Below are 14,273 nucleotides of genomic sequence, written 5' to 3'. Positions count from 1 at the left end.
TATATCGCCACGCGTGGAATTCTCCACGCGCTGTATCGCCATGCGTTATATCACCACGCGTAGGATTCTCTACGCGTAAAATTTTCCACGCACTGTATCGCCACGCGTAGAATTCTCCACGCGCTATATAGCCACGCATAGAATTCTCCACGCGTAGAACCTTCTACTCCCTATATCTCCACGCATAGAATCTTCCATTCCCTATATCTCCACGCGTAGAACCCTCTAAGCGCTACATCGCAATGCATTAAATTCTCTCGACTCAAAGTACAATCCTCGCGTTATATCGCTACATAGATCTATCGATAAACCTACTCATATCCTATACAGTTACACTGTCCTCTCCACTGAGGACACGTAAAGGCGAAACAGCACGCGCTTGCAAGAGCCGTTCATCGACACCGATAGAAATCGTCGTGTCCGTTGGAATGTCAATTAATTTTTCCCCCACCACAGGTGAGGACAGGTAGTAGGGAATGGTTACGTTTCCGGTGGTTTAACACGCTTCTCCCGAGTCTCCTTCTCCGATTCTTTCGAGACGCTGTTTACTAAAACGCGAAAGGCATGCCGGGATATGCGCGTGCGCGATTAGCATCTCAAGACGCATCATCTTAGGGGAATTCCGACCGCGGCGAAAAAACTTGCAGGTTGCTTTTTCGATGAGATAACCTCTATTTTTATGTATTGTGAGCATCGCGGAATTGGAGAACGGATAATGGAGATGGAACGAACAGTCGTTAACCCATTCGTACTTTCGTAACGATACACGGAAAACGGGTTGGAAGAGCAGCATCGATCGGCGGATCGAGAATCTGCAGAATGTCAGGTTTCCACGAGAGCCGAAGGAAAAATGCCTCGTACGCAGCTTGCGATTCCACCTCTCGTTCTCTTGGATTTCTACTCCTACCTTCGATAGTGAATTGTGACCGGCAGGTTTACCCCCTTAGAAGTGTGTCGGGTTCACTGGGTTCCCTGGGACACTGAAAGGTCTCCCGGTTACTGTTTGCAAGATGAACCCTGGTGAAGTGCTCGAAGAAATACAGTTGCATATAAGTTTATATTACAAAATAATTAAGTAACTTAATAGCTTAGCTTGTAAGTTAAGCTTGAAATATGAAGGAGTTAAGCAGAAGTTAATTAGTCACATCAGTGGCATCAAATAAAGACGATTCGTCCTTACCTCTCTTAATTTCTAAAGTTCATCTTGTGAAAATGCCTTGCAAGGTTACAAACCTTTGTGATGTAAGATTAGGTTAGATTTATCGTCTAATATCTCCTTGAACATGTCTACCTAAGTATTGTAAGAGTCCCATGTCTCCAAAATGGCTACCACACCGTGTTAACAGAGGCCATGTAGTCGATGAGGCCACTGAGATTCCTCAGAAGGAGATCCGCTCGCCAGTGTCGCAACATGCGTTTCTACGCTTGTCGCAACCGTTCACGAATATATTAATTTTCATCGAGTTACACGTGTCTTGTAATATATCTCCTCTCCCTTATTTTACATACGTGATCTCCTCCATTCGCGCAATTAAGCGTGACCTTCACATTTTTCTCCTCACGGAATTATTTATTGGTGGAAACTTGTATATTCGAATGTTTGTGGACATTTTTCGTTCCACTTGAAGTGGAATTTAGAAGGATGTAGGACATAGATGAATTACTTCTTGAGTTCAAACTTTATTTCTTACATTTACGAATTCTGAAAGTAGCAAATCCTCAGGTGTATAGAAGTCGAAATTCTGCAAGCTTTAATTTTCAAAGTTTCTAGATTTCGAAGGTCTTAAATGTTTACATTTCTAAGGTCTGCAGTCTCTGAAATTCTAGGTCTTTATATATTTCTAAATCTCTGTATGCACAAATCCCCACGTCCCCAAATCCCTACGTCCCAAAATCCCCACGTCCCCAAATTTCCACGTCCCCCAATTCCTCACGTCCCCAATTCCCCACGCTCCCAAATCCCCACGTCCCCCAATTCCTCACGTCCCCAAATCCCCACGTTCCCAAATTTCCACGTCTCCAAATCCCCACGTCCCCAATTCCCCACGTCCCCCAATTCCTCACGTCCCCAAATCCCCACGTCCCCCAATTCCTCACGTCCCCAAATCCCCACGTTCCCAAATTTCCACGTCTCCAAATCCCCACGTCCCCAATTCCCCACGCTCCCAAATCCCCACGTCCCCCAATTCCCCACGTCCCCAAATCCCCACGTCCCCAAATCCCCACGCTTCCAAATCCCCACGCTTCCAAATCCCCACGTCTCCAAATCCCCACGTCCCCAAATCCCCGCGTCCCCCAATTCCCCGCGTCCCCCAATTCCTCACGTCCCCAAATCCCCACGTTCCCAAATTTCCACGTCCCCAAATCCCCACGTCCCCAATTCCCCACGTTCCCAAATTCCCCACGTCCCAAAATCCCCACGTCCCCAATTCCCCACGCTTCCAAATCCCCACGTCCCCAAATCCCTACGTCTCCAAATCCCCACGTCTCCAAATCCCCACGTCCCCAAATCCCCGCGTCCCCCAATTCCTCACGTCCCCAATTCCCCACGCTCCCAAATCCCCACGTCCCCAAATCCCTACGTCCCCAAATCCCCACGTCCCGAAATCCCCACGTCCCCCAATTCCCCACGTCCCCAATTATCCGCGCTCCCAAATCCCCACGTCCCCAAATTCCCACGTCCCCAAATCCCCACGTTCCCAAATCCCCATGTCCCCCAATTCCCCACGTCCCAAAATCCCCACGTCCCCAATTCCCCACGCTTCCAAATCCCCACGTCCCCAAATCCCTACGTCTCCAAATCCCCACGTCCCCAAATCCCCGCGTCCCCCAATTCCTCACGTCCCCAATTCCCCACGCTCCCAAATCCCCACGTCCCCAAATCCCCACGTCCCCCAAATCCCCACGTCCCGAAATCCCCACGTTTCCCAATTCCCCACGTCCCCAATTCTCCGCGCTCCCAAATTCCCACGTCCCCAAATTCCCACATCCCCCAATTCCCTACGTCCCCAATTCTCCACGCTCCCAAATCCCCACGTCCCCAAATCCCCACGTCCCCAAATCCCCACGCCCCCCAATTCCCCACGCCCTCCAATTCCCCACGTCCCCAAATTCCCACATTCCCAACTCCCCACATCTCCAAACATCCCCAACTCCCCACAAAATAAAGCTCCCAACCACTCCATTTACTTTGCCACCGAATATAAATGACTCGAAGCGAACATAATTCAAGCCGACTCTACCACACAAAGTGACACGCGTTAATTTCATCGCATTTTCTTCCGTGTATGTCTCAAGACCACGGTTTAACGTTTCAAATCACAGACTAGAACGTAATTTCTCGCTGCGTTGTCGTGTTTCTCGCAACTCGCTTCACGGCCCGCCATAATTATTTCTTTTTCACTTATCTCGATGTGCACGCGTCCTTCAGCCTTTATCTCGCGGTTTCTCACGCTTACCTCGTCGATTTCGTGCTTGCTATTGTGTTTCGCGTTCTACGATTCCAAGAAAATCATTTCTGTTTACCTTGTTTCGTCGACTTTGTTTTATACTCGTTGCACCCGAGAAAGAGCGAGACGAAAGGACCTCGCGTGCGTCTTCCTTCCGCCATGGCGACCGTTAGTCACTGCAGCGAATGATCGATGGATCATTTACGGTTTTCCGTTGGGGTACGTTAAGCAAGGAAAGCTCGCATCGAGACAATGACATGTTCCGCTCTCAGCTTGCTATTCCAGAGCACTCGTTAATTATCGCTGTTATTTTTACCGTTTTGTGCAAGAACATCGAGGCTGACACGTTCTTGCATAATGATGAATCCGCAAAATACGACTGTTTTTATACTTAGGCTTGCCGTTATTTGCCAATTGGAATCTTTGTGAATATTCATATAAAGGAGGAATTTTATTTACCTCGAGACTGGGAATTTATGAAATGTCAAACGAGCTGGGATTTACAATGAGTTTATATTTTTATAGGACTGGTCTGTTGAATTGGAACTTGACATTGTTCAAGTGCTAAGTGATTAGAAATGTGATAACCACAAGGTAGCTTGCTTATTTCTGACATATTAGCACATATTCTGTCTGCAATATCGAATAGGTTGATTAGATTGGATGTCCTATTTGACTTGCTGGTTCAGTAGCATAAACAGCATTTTTAACTTGGTATTTATAAAAATATACTGTTCGTGTTAATACGAAAATCCTGAAAGCCATGTGTACCTGTCATCCACCTGCATTTTTCAAAATTCGTAAAACTTGAATAAATTCGATGAGGGTTATCCAACAGTATTCTGTAAAATTATAATTTATGCGTCAGTGCAGAGAACAAGTTTGCCCGAGCATCTGTCCTTGACTTCGCGTTGTAACCTACACCAGCTCGCTTACAAACGTCCACCTTTCGTAGCCGAACGACACACGAGCGGGCGATCGATCGAAAAGACGAGACCGTGGTCGATAAAAATATCACGTTTCAGACATAACGAAGCTAAGGATTCGTTGTTGTTGCAGATTGGCCTCACCGAGGCGGAAGGAGTTAATCAACGAGAGGGGTGCCCATGCCGAGCGTCAGGAAAAATCAGCAGGAGGGTCTTAGGAGAGGAACATTCTCAGAGACGAGCTCGAACTCGTAGGAATTGAATTTGTGAACGTGAACGATCGTGCGAGAACGTTCGAGCTTGAAAATGTTATCGAAAACGTGTTCCGAGATCATGGCGGGACTAATATTGTTGGCGTTCACGGCGATAACATTCAGAGAAGTGCAAGGACACGTTGCTCTAACCTTCCCTCGAGCAAGGAAGTACGACTTGGACTTTTTGGATAATGCTAGGACACCTGGTCCCTGTGGAATGCCTCGTGGTGAGTTATTTACACAACTGACTACTTCTGATAACCGAATGGTGGGAGGGGTACAGTTTTTAAGCCTGCAACCTTGGCCTCGTTAGCCTGCTATGAATCTAAATTATTAGTAAGACGGCACAAGAAATAAGGTTGCCTTAATTTGAAGACGTTTGTGATACAAGGACTGCTAAATGTAGAAAGTGTCATTCAGGTGAATGACACTGGAGGAAGGACTACATAGGTAGGTCAAATACTGGGGCTGGTAATGCACAAACTTTTTGAGTCTCATTTCACAATATACTTCATCAAATCCTTGGATGATCACACTTTTATCTGTAACTTCAAAATGCTAGGTCTTCAACTTCCCACATTTTGAAATTGACAAAGTGACAAGATTATTCTGTCTCTATATTGAATAGGTTCTATCTATTGTCCATGTGAGTTCTCTTTAAGTTCATTCAAAATGTGGTTCCCAATCTGCCTCTAAATTTAAAAGCCTTTATCCATTGTCCATGTGAGGTCTCTCTAAATTCTCCCAAAATGTGGTCCACAATCTGTTCCAAAATTTAATAGGTTTTATCTATTGTCCATGTGAGTTCTCTCTAAGTTCTCCTAAGATATGGTCCACAATCTGTCTCTAAATTTAATAGGTTTTATCTATTGTCCATGTGAGTTCTCTCTAAATTCTCCTAAAATGTGGTCCACAATCTGTCTCTAAATTTAATAGCTTTTATCTATCGTCCATGTGAGTTCTCTCTAAGTTCTCCTAAGATGTGGTCCACAATCTGTCTCTAAATTTAATAGCTTTTATCTATTGTCCATGTGAGTTCTCTCTAAGTTCTCCTAAAATGTGATCCACAATCTGTCTCTAAATTTAATAGGCTTTATCTATCGTCCATATGAGTTCTCTCTAAGTTCATCCAAAATGTGGTCCCCTATCTGTCCCTAAATTCAATAGCTTTTATCTATCGTCCACATGAGAGTCCTCTCTAAATTCTCCCGAAATGTGGTCTCCACTCTGTCCCTAAACTCAACAGCTTTTATCTATCATCCATACGAGAGTCCTCTCTAAATTCTCTCAAAATGTGGTCCCCGCTCTGTCCCTAAATTCAATAGCTTTTATCTATCATCCACATGAGAATCCTCTCTAAATTCTCCCAAAATGTGGTCCCCGCTCTGTCCCTAAACTCAACAGCTTTTATCCATCATCCACATGAGTCCTTCAAATCTCCCAAAATTCCTGTACCCATCTACATGTACCACGAACCTAACCTAATCATCCAAAGTCCTATAAAGCTCCTACCCACCCTAGCCACCAATTCCAAATTACAGCCTAGTCAAAGCGAAAAAGGAGCAAGTCGTAACCTGAAACGGCGCATCAGAGGTAGAAAAACAACGAGAAATATCCCGTTCGATAGTGTCACCAACGGAGCAGGTTCTCCAGGCAGCGTCGGTGTGTCACACGATCCGTTGTGCGCGAGCGTGGACCGGAAACTAGCGTGGAATTTTCGCGGTCGTCCCGAGGATGGCGTTGTTAGCCGATCGTTAGAGTTGCGCATAGGATGGGAAGAAAAAGGGTGAGAGGGTTCTATGGGAAAACGACATTAACGCGAAGATATTCCGGTGGGGATAGCTCGGTACTCTGATTCGAGGCGACTTTCACCGACTCGCACGAAGGGAACTCGAACCTCTGTCCGGCCATTACCTTCTACGTTTTGCCTCCGCGAGACTACACGCGTCACGCTTTTCTCCGCGAGAATGTTCGCGACCAATGCTCCGACGGATGCACGCGATTATGCCAGAAATAGTCTGACTATCGATATGGAAGATGCTTGTAAATTATTTCAATTTCATCTTTTAATAGCCTACCAAACTTTTGGACAGATTAAAACGGTCAACTTTTATGTACAAATATTATGTACATGTAATAAGTATCAATTTTATCAAACTTAAGAAGTGGTTGTTAACTTACGATGAGTCTCAGCCATTTTGTTCTATTGTAACTTGGTATGAAACTTTCAAGTAGTAGATTTGTAATGAGTTTCGATTAGAATCTACCTTGTACAAAGATTCGGAACGTCAACTTTTATGTACAAATATTATGTACATTTAATAAGTATTAATTTTATCAAACTTAAGAGGTGCTTGTAAACTTACAATGAGTCTCAGCCATTTTGTTCTATTGTAACTTGATGTGAAACTTTCAAGTAGTAGATTTGTAATGAGTTTCGATTAGAATCTACCTTGTACAAAGATTCGGAACGTCAACTTTTATGTACAAATATTATGTACATGTAATAAGTATTAATTTTATCAAACTTAAGAGGTGGTTGTAAACTTACAGTGAGTCTCAGCCATTTTGTTTGATTGTAACTTGATGTGAAACTTTCAAGTAGTAGATTTGTAATGAGTTTCGATTAGAATCTACCTTGAACGAAGATTTAGAACGTCAATTTTTATGTACAAATATTATGTACATTTAATAAGTATCAATTTTATCAAACTTAAGAGGTGGTTGTAAACTTACAGTGAGTCTCAGCCATTTTGTTTTATTGTAACTTGGTATGAAACTTTCAAGTAGTAGATTTGTAATGAGTTTCGATTAGAATCTACCTTGAACGAAGATTTAGATCATCAACTTTTATGTACAAATATTATGTACATTTAATAAGTATTAATTTTATCAAACTTAAGAGGTGGTTGTAAACTTACAAGGAGTCTCAGCCATTTTGTTCTATTGTAACTTGGTATGAAACTTTCAAGTAGTGGTTTGGTAATGAGTTTTGATTAAAATCTAACTGGTAGGTCTTCAATTAAAATCTAACTGGTAGGTCTTCAATTAAAATCCAACTGATAGATCTTCGATTAAAATCTTTACCGACACTCAATGAAAGATTTGATCCTACCAGTCATTGTCTCAGAAAGTTTGGTGAGTACTGTTTTAACTTGGTGATCGCCATGATGGTCATATGTGACTGCACCTGCAAATTTAATTGAATTGATTGTTTATAGTAAAAGGAAACCTAATGCTGAGTCAATAATGTGCATTGAAAGCTTGAAAGATGAAATTGAACTACTGGGTACCCTTGTTAGTGATGTATATAATAATGTCTGAGCACAAACAAGAACTTGCAAAACATAATGATCAACGTATGAGTCAGTTGATGTATGCCACTGTCAACAATAATGCATTTGCAAAAATGTGAAGAAGGAATATTATGTAAATAATATAAAAAATCTGCAACTAATTAATGCTCTCAGGGTCCACATCAACCTAACTGTGGACCCAACCTAGAAACAGCGTTCTGCAAAGTTAAGCATATACTTAAGACTCGATGCATGCGAGCAGTCGATAATCAACATCAATAAACTACTGTTAGCGTTATAAATTATCCTGTCCGTGTTCAGTGGATGCTAATGGAAACCCGCCTACTCGGTGTAGAACTTCCGAACATCATTATAATATGTCAGTATTAATTGCAGTTTCAAACAAATAAATAAGCAGTAGACACGTGTAACGTGACTAATTATTAATAGTTTATATTAATATACATCATGCTGAAACAAAGACGAAACGACCCATAACTGATTGCTATAAGAACACGGGTATCTAATAAACCTATAACACAGAGTAAAAGTAAGTGTTTGATCTGAATCAGGAACACTGTTCGATCACGCCAACTTTCTACAATCGGTTCAACAATTCGTTGCTCAAAAACTACATCGCGTTAAGACGGAAAGCATATCAATCATACTTTCTTCTCTATGGACGTCATCTCTTTATTTTCTCGTTTACCATAATCAGACTGCGTATTACGTATGGGGAGTCCGGTGGAGCACCGATGTGGACTGAATACGTAAGCGAGTGATGGAAAGAATGTTCCCTAATATGTCCACGTGCGACCTTTGGCACTAGAAATACTGTAGAATGTATTGTAGGGGGTTTGGTTTACTAGGGTGGTTTGGAAGATGGAAATGTAGGTTATGTAGATGGTTGGCTAGTTAGGACCTAGTGGAAAGACCTGGGAGACTTGGGATTTATTGAGATGTGGACCTGGGAATCCTAGGACCTGGAAGCGGGACTTAGGAAAACTAGGATGTATTGGAATCTTGGACCTAGGGATTCTAGAACCGATGGAACCTAGGAAATGTACTGAAACCGAGGCTCTAATGAAATCGAGGACCTTGGAAATCTAGAATTTCTTGAAACCTGGGACCTGGAACTCCAAGAGTCTACTGGAACCGAGACCCTAGATAATCTGGTGTCTATTAGAACCGTAGGCGTAGGAAACCTAGAACCTATTGGAAACTAGAATCTGTTGAAACCTAGAACCTATGGAAACCTAGAACATATTGAAACCTAGAATCCACTGAAACCTAGAACCCACTGAAACCTAGAATTCACTGAAGCCTAGAATCTACTGAAACCTAGAATCCACTGAAACCTAGAATCCACTGAAACCTAGAACCCACTGAAACCTAGAATTCACTGAAGCCTAGAATCTACTGAAACCTAGAATCCACTGAAACCTAGAATCCACTGAAACCTAGAATCCACTGAAACCTAGAATCCACAGAAACCTAGAATCCACAGAAACCTAGAATCCACAGAAACCTAAAATCCACTGAAACCTGGAACCCACTGAAACCTAGAATCCACTGAAACCTAGAATCCACTGAAGCCTAGAATCTACTGAAACCTAGAACCCACTGAAACCTAGAACCTATTGAAACCTAGAATCCACTGAAACCTAGAATCCACTGAAACCTAGAACCCACTGAAACCTAGAATCCACTGAAACCTAGAATCCACTGAAACCTAGAATCCACTGAAACCTAGAATCCACTGAAACCTAGAACCTATTGAAACCTAGAATCCACTGAAACCTAGAATCCACTGAAACCTAGAATCCACAGAAACCTAGAATCCACAGAAACCTAGAACCTATTGAAATCTAGAATCCACTGAAACCTAGAACCCACTGAAACCTAGAATCCACTGAAACCTAGAATCCACTGAAACCTAGAATCCACTGAAACCTAGAACCTATTAAAACCTAGAATCCACTGAAACCTAGAACCTATTGAAACCTAGGCTTATTAGAATCTAGGACCTAATGGAATCTATGAGACCTAGGACCTACATCTAGAACCTAAAAAACGTAGTACCCAGCATAATTCAGTACCTACTAAACCCGATAAACCTATAACAGCCTAGAACTTCAACCTAAAACCCAAGAAACTTCAGAACCTTACAATCTCACATGAAACTAAAGATCCACTTAAGACCGCATGTATAACAAGTAAACTCTGCTTCCTCTGCACCGCCATTTTCCCTCGAAAAGCTTCCCACCATTGAATCGCATCCATAATTTTACCAGACCCTAGTTCCGAAGCGTGGAATGCTTGCTTTCTTTTCAGAGAACCGCGAAAGAGAGAAGATGGCGGTAGTCCTTATAAGGCGAGATAGGTGGCCGCTCTGCACTCGAGTGCTTCCGGAAGTTAATTGTATTCCCGACCACTTTCGATTATTTCCGGAACTCAGTCTCGATACGATAAACACCGTAGCAGATCGTTATCTGGCCTGTCTACGAATCGAGGATGTGAAACCACGCGAATTACGTCGGAATCTGTTTTCATAACGGTCGATATGATTCGCGATACAAACCTCGGTCTTGATACGCCATTTTCTTTCACGGCGATTTGCGTCGTTTCCGCGTGCTTATTGATTTCCTGAATCGTTTCGGCAAATATTCTTTTAAAACAATCTTATCGAATGTAGACGGTACAGTCATATTTATTCAAATGGAATCTTAATGATTATTTAATCATTTATTAGTGAGTGATCATTTCTATTAAGCAAATCTGTAGTTATGCGAAGAATTAAATGTAGGTTAAAGAGTCGTGCAATTTGACATTTTTATTCTTGTGGTAATGCACAAATTTTATTAGTTTCCTATAATTTTATTAGGCCCCATAGACTCTCGGTATATTACCCACTTTTATAGGAACTTTCTCGAATACTTGAATTTCTCCTGTCGTAAAATCTCGACTCTACTTCAGTAATGTATTGTGTCTACTTCTGCACGTATTTCCAGGAAAAAATTTACCATGCGTTATATTGCAATATGTGGAGTTCTTGCGTGCTATATTTCCACATATGAAATTGCTATGTGTTGCATCTTCAGCTTTGCAGTTAACACATGTTACTGTCATGCATCCAATTACTATTCACTGTATCACCACTCGCTATATCGCCACGTACATATATCGCCATGAACAAGTAACATATGGAGTTCGTATGTGCTATATGTCCACATATGAAACTGCTATGTATTGCATCTTCAGCTATGCAGTTAACACATGTCACTGTCATGCATCCAATTACTACTCACTGTATCACCACTCGCTATATGGCCACGTACATATGTCGCCATGAACAAGCAACATGTGGAGTTCATACGTGCTACATTTCCACATATGAAATTGCTATGTGTTGCATCTTCAGCTATACAGTTAACACATGTTACTGTTATGCATTCAATTACTATTCACTGTATCACCACTCGCTATATCGCCACGTACGTATATCGCCATGAACAAGCAACATATGGAGTTCATACGTGCTACATTTCCACATATGAAATTGCTATGTGTTACATCTTCAGCTATGCAGCTAACACATATTACTGTTATGCATTCAATTACTATTCACTGTATCACCACTCGCTATATCGCCACGTACATATATCGCCATGGACAAGCAACATATGGAGTTCATACGTGCTACATTTCCACATATGAAATTGCTATGTGTTGCATCTTCAGCCATGCAGCTATCACATGTTACTGTCATGCATCCAATTACTATTCACTGTATCACCACTCGCTATATCGCCACGTACATATATCGCCATGAACAAGCAACATATGGAGTTCATACGTGCTACATTTCCACATATGAAATTGCTATGTGTTACATCTTCAGCTATGCAGCTAACACATATTACTGTCATGCATCCAATTACTATCCACTGTATCACCACTCGCTATATCGCCACGTACATATATCGCCATGAGCAAGCACCATGTGGAGTTCGTATGTGCTATATTTCCACATATGAAATTGCTATGTGTTGCATCTTCAGCCATGCAGCTATCACATGTTACTGCCATGCATCCAATTACTACTCACTGTATCACCACTCGCTATATCGCCACATACATATGTCGCCATGAACAAGCAACATGTGGAGTTCCTACGTGCTACATTTCCACACATGAAATTTCTATGTGTTACATCTTCAGCTATGCTATCACACGTTACTGTTATGCATCAAATCACTATATCACCTCTCGCTATATCGCGTAATGAACAAGCAAAATTCCACATTATATCTCACACTTGGTATCTCCAGGTGTGAGAGAGAGTATTACAACAGGCAACTGAGTATGCATATTTTTATATGTTTCCGGTGATTGTCAGAAGTGGTAGCACTCATTAATCGCGATGAATATGGATTTTTCTCATTGCTTATGAAGTCCCTGGTATATAGAAATCAATGAGCTCGAGATGCAACAAGTGTCCGTTCTCCGGAACGAGTTAAAATGCTATCGTGAAAATTTGTGTAGAATAGTTATGAATGTTTTTATGTTGCAGGCGATGTTAAAACCACGTTTCTGTCTGGGAGTAACTTCAATGTCACGTGGCATCTGGCTTACCCCCACCGAGTAAGTAAACTTAGTATTTATTTTTTGAACAAACAACTTTTACTCGATAATCGGATTCCGAACATATTTGATCACTGACGAGGAAAAAGAAAGCTGTTCTAACGAGACCAATAATTTCTGCGTTACTCTCCTGCGTTGATCTCAATTAGTACTTAATAAAGAATTATCTTTAATTAATTAAATATCGTTAATTTGATCGGAATCCTCGATAACGCAAGATTTCGAAATTAACGATCGCGCAAGTAGTTAGCAATTGAAAAAAAGAACAGTTATTAAATAAAGAGAATCAGTGCGGTTACGTGAGAGGCGAATTATAACCGGCACGTTTTGTTATTCGCGTGACTACACTTTCTCCGATATGGAACTTTCTGCATTCATCTTCGACATCGAGCTCCTATCGTCCTCGATGTAATCTCCATTGTTGCACAATGTTTACATTGTAAAGAATCCGTCCACCGAAAGAATTTCATTAATTATGCCTCAACTGACGCGTACCCTGTCCGCCATATTGTGAAGTAAGACATTAAGGTACACCTGCTAAGAATCACTTTCGCAATCGCTTTATCCGAACACATCCTTCGATTACGAAATTCCATATCTTGTCGACGTAATAAAACTTGTGCATCCAAGCGTTTCAAAAACACTAATCGAAAATTATATTGCAGTAGTCGATGAAATCCTTAACAATGCTAGCTACTGGCTCGACTGGAACGTAGAATTTCCAGTTCATTCTACATTCTTGTGGGTTCTGAATTAAAGTAGGTTCAAGTACTCTAGGATTAGGTCGTCTAGCTAGTCTACTTGGGTTCTCGGTTTTAGTAAAGCAACAGGTCTCAGATTTCTACAAGTTCTGGTTTTTAGTAGCTATTAGCTTAGGTTAGCTTAGGTCTTAAGTTCAAATAGGTAGTAGGTGGCGTTAGTCCTAGATCTGCTAGGTCCTAAGTTTCCATGGGTCCTAGGTTTCTATGGATTCTAGGTTTCATTAGATCCTAGGTTCTATAGATCCTCAATTTCTATAGGTCTTAGGGATCATAGGTCCTAGGTTCCAGTACTAGGGGTCATAAGTTCTAGATCTGCTGGGTCCTAAGTTTCCATGGGTCCTAGGTTGCTATGGATTCTAGGTTTCATTAGATTCTAGGGTTCTGTAAATCCTCAATTTCTATAAGTCCTAGGGATCATAGGTCCTAGGTTCCACTACTAGATGTCGTTAGTCCTAGATCTGCTAGGTCCTAAGTTTCCATGGACTCTAAGTTTCTATAGCTTCTAGGTTTCATTAGATCCTAGGTTCTATAGATCCTCAATTTCTATAGGTCTTAGGGATCATAGGTCCTAGGTTCCAATACTAGGTGTCATAAGTCCTAGATCTGCTAGGTCCTAAGTTTCCATGGATCCTAGGCTTCTATAGCTTCTAGGTTTCATTAAATCCTAGGTTCTGTAGGTCCTCAATTTCTATAGGTCCTAGGTTTCTGTGGTCCTAGGTTCCAACACTAAGTGTCATAAGTCCTACATCCGCTAGGTCCTAAGTTTCCATGGACTCTAAGTTTCTATAGCTTCTAGGTTTCATTAGATCCTAGGTTCTCTAAATCCTTAATTTCTATAGGTCCTAGGTTTCATAAGCTCTAGGTTCCAATTGAACCTAGTTCCAAGAGATCCTACGTTTCCATAGACTCTAGGTTTCAGCAGCTCCTAAGTTACCATAAGTTT

General features: G+C 41.7%; 1 protein-coding gene across 3 annotated transcripts in view; it reads left to right on the top strand.

Moving 5' to 3' along the window:
- Positions 1-14,273, top strand: part of nahoda (DOMON-like domain-containing protein nahoda) — a 29,452-nt gene that overhangs the window by 3,428 nt on the left and 11,751 nt on the right. For all 3 annotated transcript variants that reach the window (XR_001096989.2, XM_076530232.1, XM_012292907.2), the window contains exons 2-3: positions 4,509-4,856; positions 12,499-12,569. Coding sequence is in view for 2 of the 3 variants with exons in the window: in XM_076530232.1 (XP_076386347.1) it covers positions 4,682-4,856; positions 12,499-12,569 (246 nt within the window). In the remaining variant the exon portion in view is untranslated. The remainder of the gene's footprint in view (positions 1-4,508; positions 4,857-12,498; positions 12,570-14,273) is intronic.

Source organism: Megachile rotundata, chromosome 3 (genome assembly GCF_050947335.1).
Source record: "Megachile rotundata isolate GNS110a chromosome 3, iyMegRotu1, whole genome shotgun sequence".
Classification (NCBI taxonomy): domain Eukaryota; kingdom Metazoa; phylum Arthropoda; class Insecta; order Hymenoptera; family Megachilidae; genus Megachile; species Megachile rotundata.
Note: the sequence above shows the minus strand (reverse complement) of the source record. Positions and strands in the feature narration are given on the sequence as shown.